The sequence below is a fragment of the Opisthocomus hoazin genome, chromosome 1 (assembly GCF_030867145.1).
Source record: "Opisthocomus hoazin isolate bOpiHoa1 chromosome 1, bOpiHoa1.hap1, whole genome shotgun sequence".
In the NCBI taxonomy this organism is placed as follows: Eukaryota; Metazoa; Chordata; class Aves; order Opisthocomiformes; family Opisthocomidae; genus Opisthocomus; species Opisthocomus hoazin.
Window position 1 is genome coordinate 69,171,035 of NC_134414.1, and position 13,686 is coordinate 69,184,720.

The 13,686-nt window shown below is 40.6% G+C and overlaps 1 protein-coding gene across 5 annotated transcripts in view; it reads left to right on the plus strand.

Moving 5' to 3' along the window:
* The window catches only part of MYO16 (myosin XVI), a 411,384-nt gene that overhangs the window by 136,846 nt on the left and 260,852 nt on the right, over positions 1 to 13,686 (plus strand). For all 5 annotated transcript variants that reach the window (XM_075424696.1, XM_075424706.1, XM_075424665.1 and 2 more), the window contains one exon: positions 192 to 335. In XM_075424696.1, coding sequence (XP_075280811.1) covers positions 192 to 335 — 144 coding nt within the window. The remainder of the gene's footprint in view (positions 1 to 191; positions 336 to 13,686) is intronic.

Below are 13,686 nucleotides of genomic sequence, written 5' to 3' on the forward strand. Positions count from 1 at the left end.
ACATGGAACTTGTAGTCTCCACAAAACTGTTTCTATAAATTCATCACCTGTTGTCCCCTACAAACACAGCAGTTTAACTACTGTGCGTCATCTGCTCAATTTATATGTTAAATGGAGCAAAAATTTTGTGTAATGAATTCAGTTTTACACTGAGTATAACACCATCCCTAATCTGCTTTTCTTTCTTCTAGTGTGCCCGCTATGATAACGCATTTGCCGCAGAAATTCTAATTGACAGAGGAGTAAATGTAAATCATCAAGATGAGGATTTTTGGACATCAATGCACGTAGCCTGTGCCTGTGATAATCCTGATATTGTCCTGCTACTGCTACTAGTAAGTAAACCAATCCAATGCATTGTGTGCTTGAAAAGGAAACAGAATGTAACACTATAAGGTCTGAAACTGCTTTATGAATGCAATATATTACTACTGATCATATAAGTGAAAACATATATTGTCTTTGCTTGTTTATTGACATTGTTTTGATGCTCAGGATTTTTAGAAGGACATTTTTAGGCCTTCAATGAGAATAGAGTATAAACATCAATGTCAAGTATCTCTTGTCTCTTCCCTGTGGTCAGGAGCTTATACTTCTGTTAGCACTCAGTCCCGAATAGGATATTCAGATAATTTATTTTGCCTTCTCCTTGTCACTTTCTGTTAAGGGTTGAGTTCACAGACAATCTTATCTCCTTCTTAAAAGCAAGCATTCACTCAAATACACTCAGTATTCAGAAAGTGTTTGTGGATGTGGTCAAAATAATACCAATTCAATATTTATCTACACAACTTTGACTTTTTGAAGCAGAGTTTACCCAGTGTAGTAACAGATATGGCATTCAGCCTTTGTAGAGAACAGCTTCGTTCATGTTGTGTTTCCATTCCTAGGATCACAGACCCTAGTTTTACACCATGATGTTAATGCAGCTCTTTCTCCCAGTTCGTTGTATTGCTTTTTAAAATAGTAGTGCGGAAACAGTTCACAATCTGACTTATGGTTTTCTAATCTATTTGTATAATTTTATATGTTTTTAATAGGTCATTGCAAGTAGGTCAGCATTTCTTAGCATACTTACAATGGTATTTCAATGTTGCAGGTAAAATGGAGAAATATTTTTAAAGACTGTGTACTTGATGATAGGTTTCATGAAATCACTTTGGGAGATTGTCTAGTCAAATCCCCCTGCTCAGACCAGAGCCAGCTACAGCAGCTTGCCCAGGACCATATCTCCAAAGATGGAAATTCCACAAACTCGCTGGGCAACCTGCACAGAAAAACAAACTTTTTATTAGATTTAAACAGAATTCCCTGTATTTCAGTTTGTGCCTGTTTTTGTTTGTCCTTTCACTGAGCACCACCAAGAAGAATTTGGCTCTGTCTTCTTTACTCCCCTCATCAGGTATTTACACACATTGGTAAGATCCGCCTAAGCCTTCTCAAGGCTGAAGAGTCCCAGCTCCCTCAGCTTGTCCTTGTAAGACAAATGCTCCAATCCCTTCATCATGTTTGTAGACCCTTTACAGGACTCACTCCAGTATTTCCATATCTTTCTTTTACTGGGGAGCCTGCAACTGGTGCCTCATCAGTGGCGGGCTCTCACCAGTGCCTAGGCCTGCTGGCAGTGCAGTGCAAGAAATCCGTGGCCCTTTTTGATGCAAGGGCACATTGTTGGCTCATGCTCAACTTGTTGTCCACCAGGTCCTAGTCCCAGAAGCATTTTGTGTGGGAAGCTGTCTAGGTAGAAAGTAGGAAGTAGTAAAGAAAGGAGTATAACCTAAGTTTTGTCCTTCAAAATAGTTAGCCGAAAAAGATCATCTTGTAGGCAAATATCTGTCTCTGCTTGAAGGTAATAGCTGGGAACACTGTTCTGGATCTCTATGCCTACACTAGATCAGTGATGGGAAGGGGGGCTTTTAACCAGTGTCATACTGATTAGAGCCCTTTTGGGCTTTTGAGGACTTCAGTCCAAATGTCTCCTCATCTAGAGAAAAGTCAGATCAATGTCTTTTCTCCTGGAAGAGTATTTCACTAGACTGTTAGATAGATTTCATAGTGAAGTTATTTTCTTAGAAATGCTTTGATGCTTAATTGATAATGCTAAATCATAATCAGCAGGTTAAGTAGCATCCACAGAGACTAATGTGGTAGTTTACACCTTAGAGTTATTGTTTCAGGCTTTCTTGGCTACATGTGAGCTCTTTCTGAGATGTACAGATATAGTTCCTTCTAGCACATATGCTTAATTTCACAGAAAACAGGGTGAAAAATAACCTGTACTAAATTAAAGAATAAATGAAAAATATAATCTTTTATTCAGTGCAGAATTAGTGAGACTTTCCTTCCCTTCATCTCAGTTCTAAATTCTTAAGTTTCAACCTTTATTTCAAATCAGAACAGGTTAACTCTTTAAGTTTTTCCTGTATAGACTCTAGTTCCATCACACCAAATTGAGAAGAATTTCTGAATGGAGAGATTCTTCCCCAAAAATGTTGTGTCCCTCATAAACATGTGTTGTGCTTTTGAATTGCTGTGAGAACTTTAATGAAACAAAGAGGGTTTTGGTTGTTGTTTTGGTTTTTTTTAATAACCTGTGACTCATCACATTTAGAATCTCATAAGGCAAAGCTATCTTTATGAGTTATGCTTTGACAAGTATATGAGTGTGCTGTATTCGGTTAGAGTGGCACCACAAGCAAATAGTCATCAATAGTTTTCAGTAGTAGAGGGGATAGTCTTCTGATTTTCTTCAGCACAGTGAGTTATAGTAGTATGCTTTTGAGTTAATGACTATGCTAACTATAACATAAGGCCATGTAACTGAAAGTACTGTGGCCATTATCTGACCTTCCGTAAATGGCATGGGCTTCACCAAAATCTTTGTTTGGAAGTGTAATTACTTTTACTCTGTCCTGAGGTTGCTTCTTCCAATCTATAACTTTAGTTGTAATGTCGATCTGTACCAGATCTTCTCTGGTATGCTCTTAGGAGTCCAATGGCCTCTGAGGCTAACCTGCTCTAGAAAACTAGAAAGAGGTGACCAGGAGTCTTCCTGGGTGCTGGACCACAGTCATCTGTACTAGCAAACTGTTAGGGTGTCCTCAGGTGTGACTTTGGCATGTGCCATCTAGATTCCTTCCAGACAACTCCTCAGCATGGTTTTGAAGCTGGAAAGTCCCAGGGACCAGTTTGTATCCAGCTGTCACACTGTAGAGGCAAAGAGTCTTTGCTGGGCTAAACAAGGTCTCTTCCATGCTAGCTGGCTTCAGTGTCTAGAGTTTTCCCAGGTCCATTTAATTTAATAGTAGAGATACAGCCTTTGTCAGGATTGTAATGTTGTTTTCTTAGCTTTTCTATTACAACTATAATTACGTCCAGTAAATGTACAATGCAGTGTGTATAAATGTGATTTTCTATCCTTAGTGCTTAAAATAGTATTGCTTACCCAACCACAGTCATCAGATATGGTCGGTAGGAGTATCCCATTGTCACTATTCTTGGCAAATAAAGGATAAATTTCCAGAAAGTGATTTTTTATCTCTTATATTACCTTGATCTGTTGAACGTATACACTTTTGAAGCCTGTGTATCCTTTGGATTCTATGTGTACTCCTAAACTGATAAACAGTTAGAACAGAGAAGTTCATCTATAAAAACCTTCATATTGTGGTAAACTCTTGTAATGTGGGGAATTCTCAGAAATACTGAATGCTGTGCTGTTGTTGACATTAATAAGAACAGGTGGGTTTATACAGGGCACTTCTAAAATTTCCCCTGTCTGTTTTTCAAAGAAGCCCAAGCTAATAAAAACTCATTAAGTAATTCTACTCAGGGTTATATTCAAAATTATTTTTGATCCCCCATAATTTGAATGTTTTTTGATTTAGTCCCTGTTTATTACAGGCTGTCTTCTCAAGGTTGTAAGTATCTTCTGATAACTTGGGTTAAATAGGTCATCTGATATATGACTGTTTCAGTAAGCAGGGGTGCATCCATATGGATTTTTGCAGGTAGTGCTTCAATTGTCTATATTATTTGCAATAAATTCTGATAACTTTGCCCACATGCTAGGTGGTCAGCATTTTTTAAGGCAGAATTTCCTTGACTACATCAACAATAATTTTATGCTCTCCCTTCTGAAGTGGGAATAATAGATACAGTGTTGTGGCAGAGAAAGGGAAATATTCTTATGTAAGCAGTAGTTTTCGAACCGTGACATTAATGTTGTCTTTAATAACATTTGACAAAGTGAAGATGGAAGTTGAGGTTGAAGGGAAGTATTTTTCACAACCCTGAAATGTCTTTGTGTGAGCATTTGACATTAGAAATTACTTTGCCTTGAGGTTAGAATGTTTCATGGGCCGTGTCTAATGTGTAGCATGAGCCTGGATAATGCTAATATGAGCTACAGACAGCTTCTATTATGCTACAGTTTTTAGTTGGAAGAGAAAATAACACTTCATCTACCCTTATGGATTACTTTTAGATAAATATTTTGTCTGAATTGACTTTACAGCATAGACAATGCCATATTACCTGTTTTAAAGATGTCAGCTAAAAGGTAACAGCATGGTCCTTTACCTGAGACGTGCAAATTCTGATTCCTGGAAGACTCTCACAGAGGCCAGTGGAGGTTTCCTCAGTAAGGATTTAAAAATGTTTCCTGAAGGGAAAATAGGGGAAAAAGGAATATAGGGTATATGTAGATCCCAGAAGGCTATTAATGAAGACTTAATTAAACATGCCCAGTTTCTGATTTTATCCCAGTTTTGGTGGTCTTCATGTTTCTCTGGCCCAGACAAGTTAGTGACTTGTCGTCTATCAGCTTAGCTGTAGTAACTCACTATTTCTGTCCTCTGCTAGGTAGCAAAGACAAAAGTAAAGCTTGTTAGCTGAAACGCCCTTTCACTGAGAGCTAGGAGGGGCTGTAGCTGTTTGTAATGTGATAATCTGCTGTTCTGTCTATTTCTTTCTATCCCAACGTTTTACCGAAGGTGGTATAGCTTTCCAGGGACATATTTGTGTCCTCTCCATTTTGTAGCTGTCAGCAAGGGGTGGGGACATTGGACCAGCTGGGAAATACATCCCATGTCTGCTAAACAGGCAGCCAAGGAAGAACTTGCCCCCAAGGCAGCTGCTAGCACGTGAGGAAATGTAGAGATCAAAGGTAATCTGTAGAGGTGTGGTTGCCGTACATGCAAATGGGGTGGGAAAGGTCAGATTCATCAATCGTGTCCTGACCGCATCAGTGTTGGGTGTTTTCCCCGTGGGATGGGGCACTTTCTCTGGATGTTGTGCGAAGGAGCCTCCTGTACTGTAGTGGGTTGACGAGAGTGCTAAAGTGCCTTTCATTTGAGAACAGAGATGCATAGGCCTGTATACATTTGTGTCCACGTGAAATCTCCGAGAGAGTCTGAAAAGCAGCCACATTTGTTAGCAGCATCTGCTCTGTCTTGCCTCGCTGCCTTTTGAAGGCTCAGGACTGGATGTGCTGACAGCACTTCCAATCCAGTTGGAGTGTGTTCCTTTTCCACCACCTCCGGACACATTGCAACATTATATTTTGCACGAATTTCCTGTACTAGTTTTTATACTGAATTGAAACATTAGCTAAGATTTGTAACTTAATATCCAAAGTGCTTTGTGCTGCTGAAAATGCTACCTGACTAAGGGACTCTTCAAGCAGCAGTGTTTGGATGCTACTTGTGCTTTGTGAGCTGCAGGAAAGTATTTAGTCCACTCCGCATCCCTTTAAATGGCTGTAACTTTAAACTGGAACCTGTTGCTTGCAGTCTCCACAATATGCACTTTATAGCTTCAGATACTTTTAATTGATATGTACGAGTGGTTAACCTACACTTTATTTGTGTACTGTTCAAACTACTATCTGATATTAATACTGTTGCAGTACAGTAAATTAACTTTAGGTACTCAAGCAGTAGGGTATATAGGTAAAATGTCAGTTTGTAGAACGTTGTATTTTCTTTTCATTTTTCTTCAGTTCAACAGTATTATTTATTGTCATGAGTTCTCTGCTCTGAGAATCAGCACTGGATCATTAAAAAGGCAAAGGAGGTCAAGCTGTTCAGCTGCCCCACCTCCTCCCCTCTGTTTCTCCACCCCAAAGCATTTGAAAATTAAATGGAAAAAGTGTCACTGTTTAAATTCTGATTCACGTATCTGCAATTCCATGATACATTTAGCTGGATCCTGACCTACTGCTTTCTCTCCGTTTTTGAAACATGGTGTTTAGGTACTTCTTAAAAGGTTCACAGTCATACTGAGCTCCTGTGTTTAGTTCCGTTTCTCAAGATAACTGTGATTGTGTTATGAACTGCAGGTTTCTTTATGACTTGCTCTTACACTTTAATTTCAGAGCATGTCAGGGATAATTCATCATTGAGCTGTACTGTTAGAGTCACAACTAACAGGTTGGTAGTTACAAGGTTTCTTTTTTAATGTATCTTTGCGTTTGGTTCTTTTTCCTCCTCCCCACTCCCAAATAATCATGGAATCTTTTGATGTTGGCTTACCTAAGGTTGAGAGCAGCAGAAAAAAAGAAAGCAGGTGAAAATGCATTTTTATAGTGTAATTCACGATCATTAGGAGGCACCTTTTAGTGGCCAACATGAATGTAATGTTTTAACCATCTGTAACGTAGATCTTCTCAACTAAAGCTAGGAAGGTGGAGACAGTATTCTAGGGCTTGTACAACACTTTGCACAGTGGAGGTTTATTCTTTAATTGATGTGAAAGCATTACTGTGATAAACATGGCAGTTAATGAACTAGAATGGCACAGAGAAGTACATGTAGATAAGGGAAAGGTGAGGAGTAGAAAGACACTCTACTGACCTTACTAGGAAAAGCAGATGTAACTACTGTCTGCCAGCCACTTAAATGTGTTTCTTCATGTGCTTTTTGGAACCTAGAACTGAGGCACAAAATGCAATTCTGGCATAGAAGGCTAAAGGTACAACTATTTAAAAAATCGAGACTAAATACTTTATTCTCTCCTCTGTTTAAGAGCTTAGGAAAATCTGTGCTCAGCTATCTGCAAAATGGAGTTGTAGTCGAATCATTCATAAGCTTTACAGTCATCAGCAGTAAATGAGCAGTGTTAGTTAGGGTATTTGAACAGTATAACGCTATCCAGTGTGTGTGGACATTTAAAAATGTTACTCATTGTCATCCAGATTTCCTGATACGCTGCAAATTTCTTTATGATACCCTGCAAAATTCTTTATGCCATGAGAAGAAACCATATGATGTAAAACTAATGGAATATAAAAATCAGTAGAGAAGTCAACAGCAACAGGATAAGCTCCTATAGGTTCTACAGGTATAACAGTGATAAAAGGTAGGCTAGGGAGAATGTGGGTCCTCTCTGGAAGGAAACGGGAGACCTCGTTACCCAGGACATGGAGAAGGCTGAGATACTCAATGACGTTTTTGCCTCAATCTTCACCACCAAGTGATCCAGCCACACTACCCAAGAAGGCAAAAGCAGGGACTGGGAGAATGAAGAACGGCCCACTGTAGGCGAAGATCAGGTTTGAGACCATCTAAACAGCCTGAAGGTACACAAGTACATGGGACCTGATGAGGTGTATACACGGGTCCTGAAGGAACTTGTGGATGAAGTTGCTAAACCATTATCCATCATATATGAGAAGTCGTGGCAGTCCAGTGAAGTATCCACTGACTGGAAAAGGGGAAACATAACCTGCATTTTTAAAAAGGGAAAAAAGGAAGCCCTGGGGAACAGAGTTGCCTGGCAGGATCATGGAAACTGTGCTAAGGCACATGGAAAAGAAGGAGTCGATTGGTGACAGCCAGCATGGCTTCACTGCGGGCAAATTGTGCCTGACAAATTTGGTGGCCTTCTACACTGGGGTTACAGAGCCAGAGGATAAGGGAAGAGCAACTGATGGCGGCATCTACCTGGACTTGTCCAAACCATTTGACACTGACCCGCATGACATCTTTCTCTCTTAAGTTGGAGAGACATAGATTTGACGGATGGACCACTCAGTGGATAAGGAATTGGCTGGATGGTTGCACTCAAAGAGATGCGGTCAATGGCTTGATGTCCAAGTGGAGACCAGTGGTGTTCCTTAGGGGTTAGTATTGTGACCAGAGCTGTTTAACATCTTTGTTGGCAACATGGACAGTGTGATTGAGTGCACTGTCAGCAAGTTTGCCAGTGACACCAAGCTGTGTGGTGCAGTCGACTTGCTGGAAGGAAGGGTTACCATCCAGAGGAACCTTGACAGGCTTGAGAGGTGGGCCCGTCCGACCCTCATGAAGTTCAACAAGGCCAAGTGCAAGGTCCTGCACAAGGTTTGGGGCAATCCCAAGCACAAACGCAGGCTGGGTGGAGAATGGATTGAGAGCGGCCCTTCCGAGAAGGACTTGGGGATGTTGGTTGATGAGAAACTCACCATGACCCAGCAGTGTGTGCTCACAGCCCAGAAGGCCAGCTGTTTCCTGGGCTGCATCAAAAGCAGCATGTCAAGCAGGTTGAGGGAGGTGACTACTCTCTACTCTGCTCTGATGAGACCCCACCTGAAGTCATGTGTCCGTCTCTGGAGCCCTCAACATAGGAGAGACATGGACCTGGTGGAGCGGGTCCAGAGGAGGGTCATGAAGATGATCCGAGGGATGGAATACCTCTCCTAAGAAGAAAGACTGGGAGAGTTGGAGCTGTTCAGCGTGGCGAAGAGAAGGCTGTAGGGAGACCTTATTGCAGCCTTTCAGTTTATAAAGGGAGCTTATAAACAAGATGGAGAGAGACTTTTTACCAAGGCCTGTAGTGACAGGACAAGGGGCAGCAGTTTTAAACTAAAAGAGGGTAGATCTATATTAGATAAAAGGAAGAAATTCTTTACAGGGAGGGTGATGAGGCACTGGCACAGGTTGCCCAGAGAAGCTGTGGCTGCCCCCTCCCTGGCAGTGTTCAAGGCCAGGTTGGACGGGGCTTTGAGCAACCTGGTCTAGTGGAAGGTGTCTTTGCCCATGGCAGGGGGGTTGGAGCTAGATGATCCTTAAGGTCCCTTGCAACCCTTACCATTCTATGATTCTGTGATTTTATAAACATAGAGAACCACACAGAATGTGTCAGATCTCCAGGTAGTGAATTGGAGTCTTAGCTGAAAGACTACATCTGCACTCTCTATAAAAAAGGAGAAGGGGATCAGAGTCAGTCATGTGATATAATTGACACATTTGGACTCATTCCTAAACTTGACAGTATAACAGGTAATCAGACTTTGTGTTTGTACTTCCAAAATGCCAACAGCAAATATAAATATTTGCAGCTGTCTCATTAAGTCTTTTGTGAACCAGCCACTCATATTCTGCTATGTGGAGTTCATCCATTCCTTTATTTAGCAGCAGCTTCTGAGGGAATCCGTGGGTTAGCCGTCTTCTCTGAATGCTTTATCACTTTCTGACTTCAGGATCCTGCATTAGAGACATGGGCAAGTAAGCACCTTAATGGTGGCTCTCAGCCTTTCAGCCTCAGCTTCCCAGCCTGTAGCTGTAAAATTATCTATTTTTTCTGGATGTGGTACAGTTTATAAATGTATTAGACTGACAGCCTAACTGTTATATTAATTTGTGCCTAACTACAAGGCACATGCCAGCCTGTGGTAGATGTTCTTGGAGATAGCCAGTTTGCCTGTTTCCCTCTTGATACTTGTCAGTCTCATAGTGCCCGTTCTCCTCACTATGTCCAGGTAGGACACAGTAGTGGAAGCTGGACTTTGTTCAAGGTACCAGTGTATTTAGCTAAACAGCTTTTAATCAGGTGTCCTTTTTCAAGACAATGTATGATTAGTCATCTTGTTCCTGAGAGATGTTTGTCTAAATGGACAAATCAAGCAAAAGGTGGAAAGGGAAATTGCAGAAAGTTTTTTAAAATTACTCAGTAACAGTAAGGATGCACAGAGAGATCTCAGATCTTTTGATCCGAGTCCAGTGGATCATCCACAAGACGTGTGTAATGAACTCATAACTGAATGCCTTTGTGAATTTCACACCACATGCTCTGTTGGATAGCACCTACTCTTGTGCTGGCTGAATATCCGAAGAAAAGTATAGTTGTGGTTAAATTTGGAAGCAAGGTAAAATCTAACCATTAGAGTGTGTTCAGAGGAGGGCGACCAAGATGGTGAGAGGCCTCAAGGGCAAGACTGACTAGGAGCAGCTGAGGTCACTTGGTTAGTTCAGCTTGGAGAAGAGAAGGCTGAGGGGTGACTCATCACAGTCTAAAACTTCCTTAAAAGGGCGCAGCAGAGAGGGGGTGCTGATCTCCTGTCTCTGGTGATTGGCGTTAGGACACGAGGAAATGGAATGAAGCTGTGTCAGGGGAAGTTCAGATTGGGCATTCATAAAAGATTCTTCACTGAGAAGCTGGTCAGTCCCTGGAACAGGCTACCCAGGGAAGTGGTCACCGCACCAATCGTGTCAGATTTCAAGGAACATCTGGTCGATGCTCTTAGTCACATGGTTTAGTTTTAGGTAGTCCTGCAAGGAGCAGTGAGTTGGACTTGATGATGCTTATGGGTCCCTTCTACCTTGAGATACTCTATGGTTCTATGATTCTAATACAGATGCTTTCAATGAGACTGAAATATGACTTATCCTGCAAAGAGACAATCTTAATATATTATTAAATAATATTTCTGCAGTTCAGGGAGGAATTGTTACAGAATTTACAGCATCCCAGTATAGACCTCTCGCTATTTTGTGTAGAGAGATTTGGAGGGGAAAAAAAGTTTAGTATAGGATTTGTTTTTACATAACATTAAAAAGCCATGTCTAAATGTTTATGTGATTTTGGAGTTAGTTTCATTAATTTATTTGAATTCATGAGTGTAAACTTTGTTGGACTGAAATTCAAAACAATATTTCATTCATGCTGGATTTTTTAGGTAAGTTGATTGGATGTCATTTTAGAGCCTATCAAGTAACTTCAGGGCCAACCTCTCACTGATAGCTAGGCAACACTTACAATAATTTTTGACAGAAGACAGTGAAAAAGTATCAACAAATATTGCAAATACATTTCAGCCAAAATGTTCATGCTGGTAAAATGTGAAAAGTTTAATCAAGCCCTGTGCTGGGGTGCCAGCCTGGGAACTTGAATTTCAGGAGTTTTTTATAAGCTTTCCCTTATGTGTATCAACTGTGTCTGTTCCTGCCCTGTCTTTTTGTAGCCTGGCCTGTTGCTCAAGGTGCAGGTCTGTGGCATATTCCTTCAAGTCCTTGTGTTCTTTACAACGTCTGTGTTATCTAGAAACTTCTGTCTTCCTTTGTCTTCATTTTCTTGGGCTCTCAAATTGTTGCCAGAGATATTGAGAAGGATTTTGGTGTGAAGATGATGTTCCCAGGAGGTTCTGGGTCTTATAGGCCACCAGAATAAAAACCACTAACAGAGTAGGTGGGCTGTGGAGCTTACTAGGGGAGAGGTGGGATGAAAGTCGTATTTCACAGTCTCCATCTCATTGCAAGGAGTCAAGATACTAGAAAAGCAGTATTTAAGGCCCTGCAACGGTAGGTAGTGATCTGTGCTTCCTCAGGTTGCGCTTGAGGTACCCTGTGCCTTACAGGCCATGTGTTGGAGGATCTGGTGAAGTTGTACATCAGATGTATGGATGGAGGCAGTTTTTATCACATGACAAACTGGGTGCTAAGCAGAAATCTCATTTATGTGGGAGCAGTATAGCTGTGTCTGTATTCTTGTGACCTCTAAAGGAATATGAGGTTGTCTTGGAGGGGCAGAGATTTTCTATACTTGCATGCATTTGTCCTTACCTTAGTGTGATAAGAAATAATTTAAATTTGTAAGTTGTAAATTGTCAATTTCATGTCTACATCTTCTCACTCATCACAGTACTGTAGAGCTATTTGGATTTTCAGTGCAAATCAAGCAATCAGTAGAATTAAGCTATTAGGAGAATTTAGCTTTCCCTGTATTGAGACTTAATGATTCTACATAAAGGTCACTACATACTGCATAAAGGAAAGAATACAGAAGAAACTGCAGAAGATATGCCATTAAACACAATATGATTATGCAAGTTCCAACTCGGCTGTCTGATCAATTCCACTCTCTTACAAAACACAGAGTAAGTGCTATGTAACATTTCATAGCTCTCATCCAGAAGTGATGGTGATGGCAGGTCATCGTCCTCTGATTTTTTTCCTAAGTACACTTGAATGTCGTCTTATGCAAGTGGCATGAACTACTCTGATGCCGTTCAGCTCGTGAAGCCTGATAGGATTTTATTTTTGTATGGGGCTTTTGGAAATACTTATTTAAAAGCCTTCCACCAGCACTGCCACATTTTGGCTGACAGGATAAAACCTGAGTGTATTCAATTTAATAGTTGAATTTTTAAAATTTGACTGCTTCTCATTGGTGGAATATATTAGTTATTTCATCCTTTCCTAGTTTAGTCTCAACTTTTTTGATAGACTGTTTTATATTTTCAATAGGATACCTACTTCTGATTTTAATGTAAAATCCCTTTTTCAAATTCAGATATAGTTTTACTGGAAAAAAAATCCCAGAACAAATTTACTGATGGGAGGAGAAAGGAAATCTTTTGGGGCTGTAACTCTTTTTCCCTTCCCCGTAGACTTGGTATGGCATGTGTCTGAGGTCATGTAACCAGCCAGCAGTTGCATAGTTATTTTGCCCTTGTTCTTTGCGGTTCCATCAGACTATTTAAGCAAGCAGAGATGAATGATCAAAATGCTGTTAGCTTTAGAATTGAATTAAAGATCTTTATCTTTCATAGTTTCAGAAACAATTTAAGCAGAATAAACAATTGATTCCTCAAAGAAAGTATTTCTGCGCTCCCACTCAGTCTTGCTCAATATGACCTCCTCCTTGGAGTCAGTACAAGAGGAAGCAGTGAAGGGGAGAGAATGAAGAGCAGTTAGAGGTCTGGAGGGGATAGCGGATAACAGTTGAAATTACAAAGGAACATGTGGCCTAAAAGAAAAATGATTCTTTTCTCTTTCCAGAGGCAGTTATCAATATCTGGTATTTGCAAGAAACTTTAAATAGGAGTCTTTTGTGTGAAAGCTGTGGGTATCTGAGTATTTTCTTCACTTGCAGTCTGCAGAGGCTTGTGGACTTGCAGTAAGTGTAGGAGGGACCTTCCAGAGAGTGTGTGCTACTGGCTTGCAGCCTTTCATCATTGCTGACTGAGATAAAACAGAACTAATCTAGGTGAAGGCTATTAGTAAGTTGCTGAACACCAAATGGCAACACTCGGGCGAAACTGTGGAAGTATTGGTCTTTCTGCATTAAGACTGGAAAAAGGGGTGAAGCTAGCTACTGATGTAGCACTGAAGGTGGTCCAAGGAGAGATAAGAACAGGACCCTAACTGGATACAGCTGCTTTGGAAAGCATTTTGTCTTTGAGCGCTATCAGGAGAGTAATGAGATAGCCTAGTAAAGAAATGAGGATACTATGAAGAGAAAAGAAGCAGCATTGGAAACTTCAGTTGACAGAAGAAACAACCAGTGAAATAGAATCTGCAGTTTGCAGTACAAAGAATGCTAAATTATGTGGTGAATCAAAGTCTTTTTACACAGGAAGCAGTCACAGAGAGTAAAACCTGTCTTCAGACATAAGACAGTGATTTTGTCTGAAGAGTCTGTAAATAC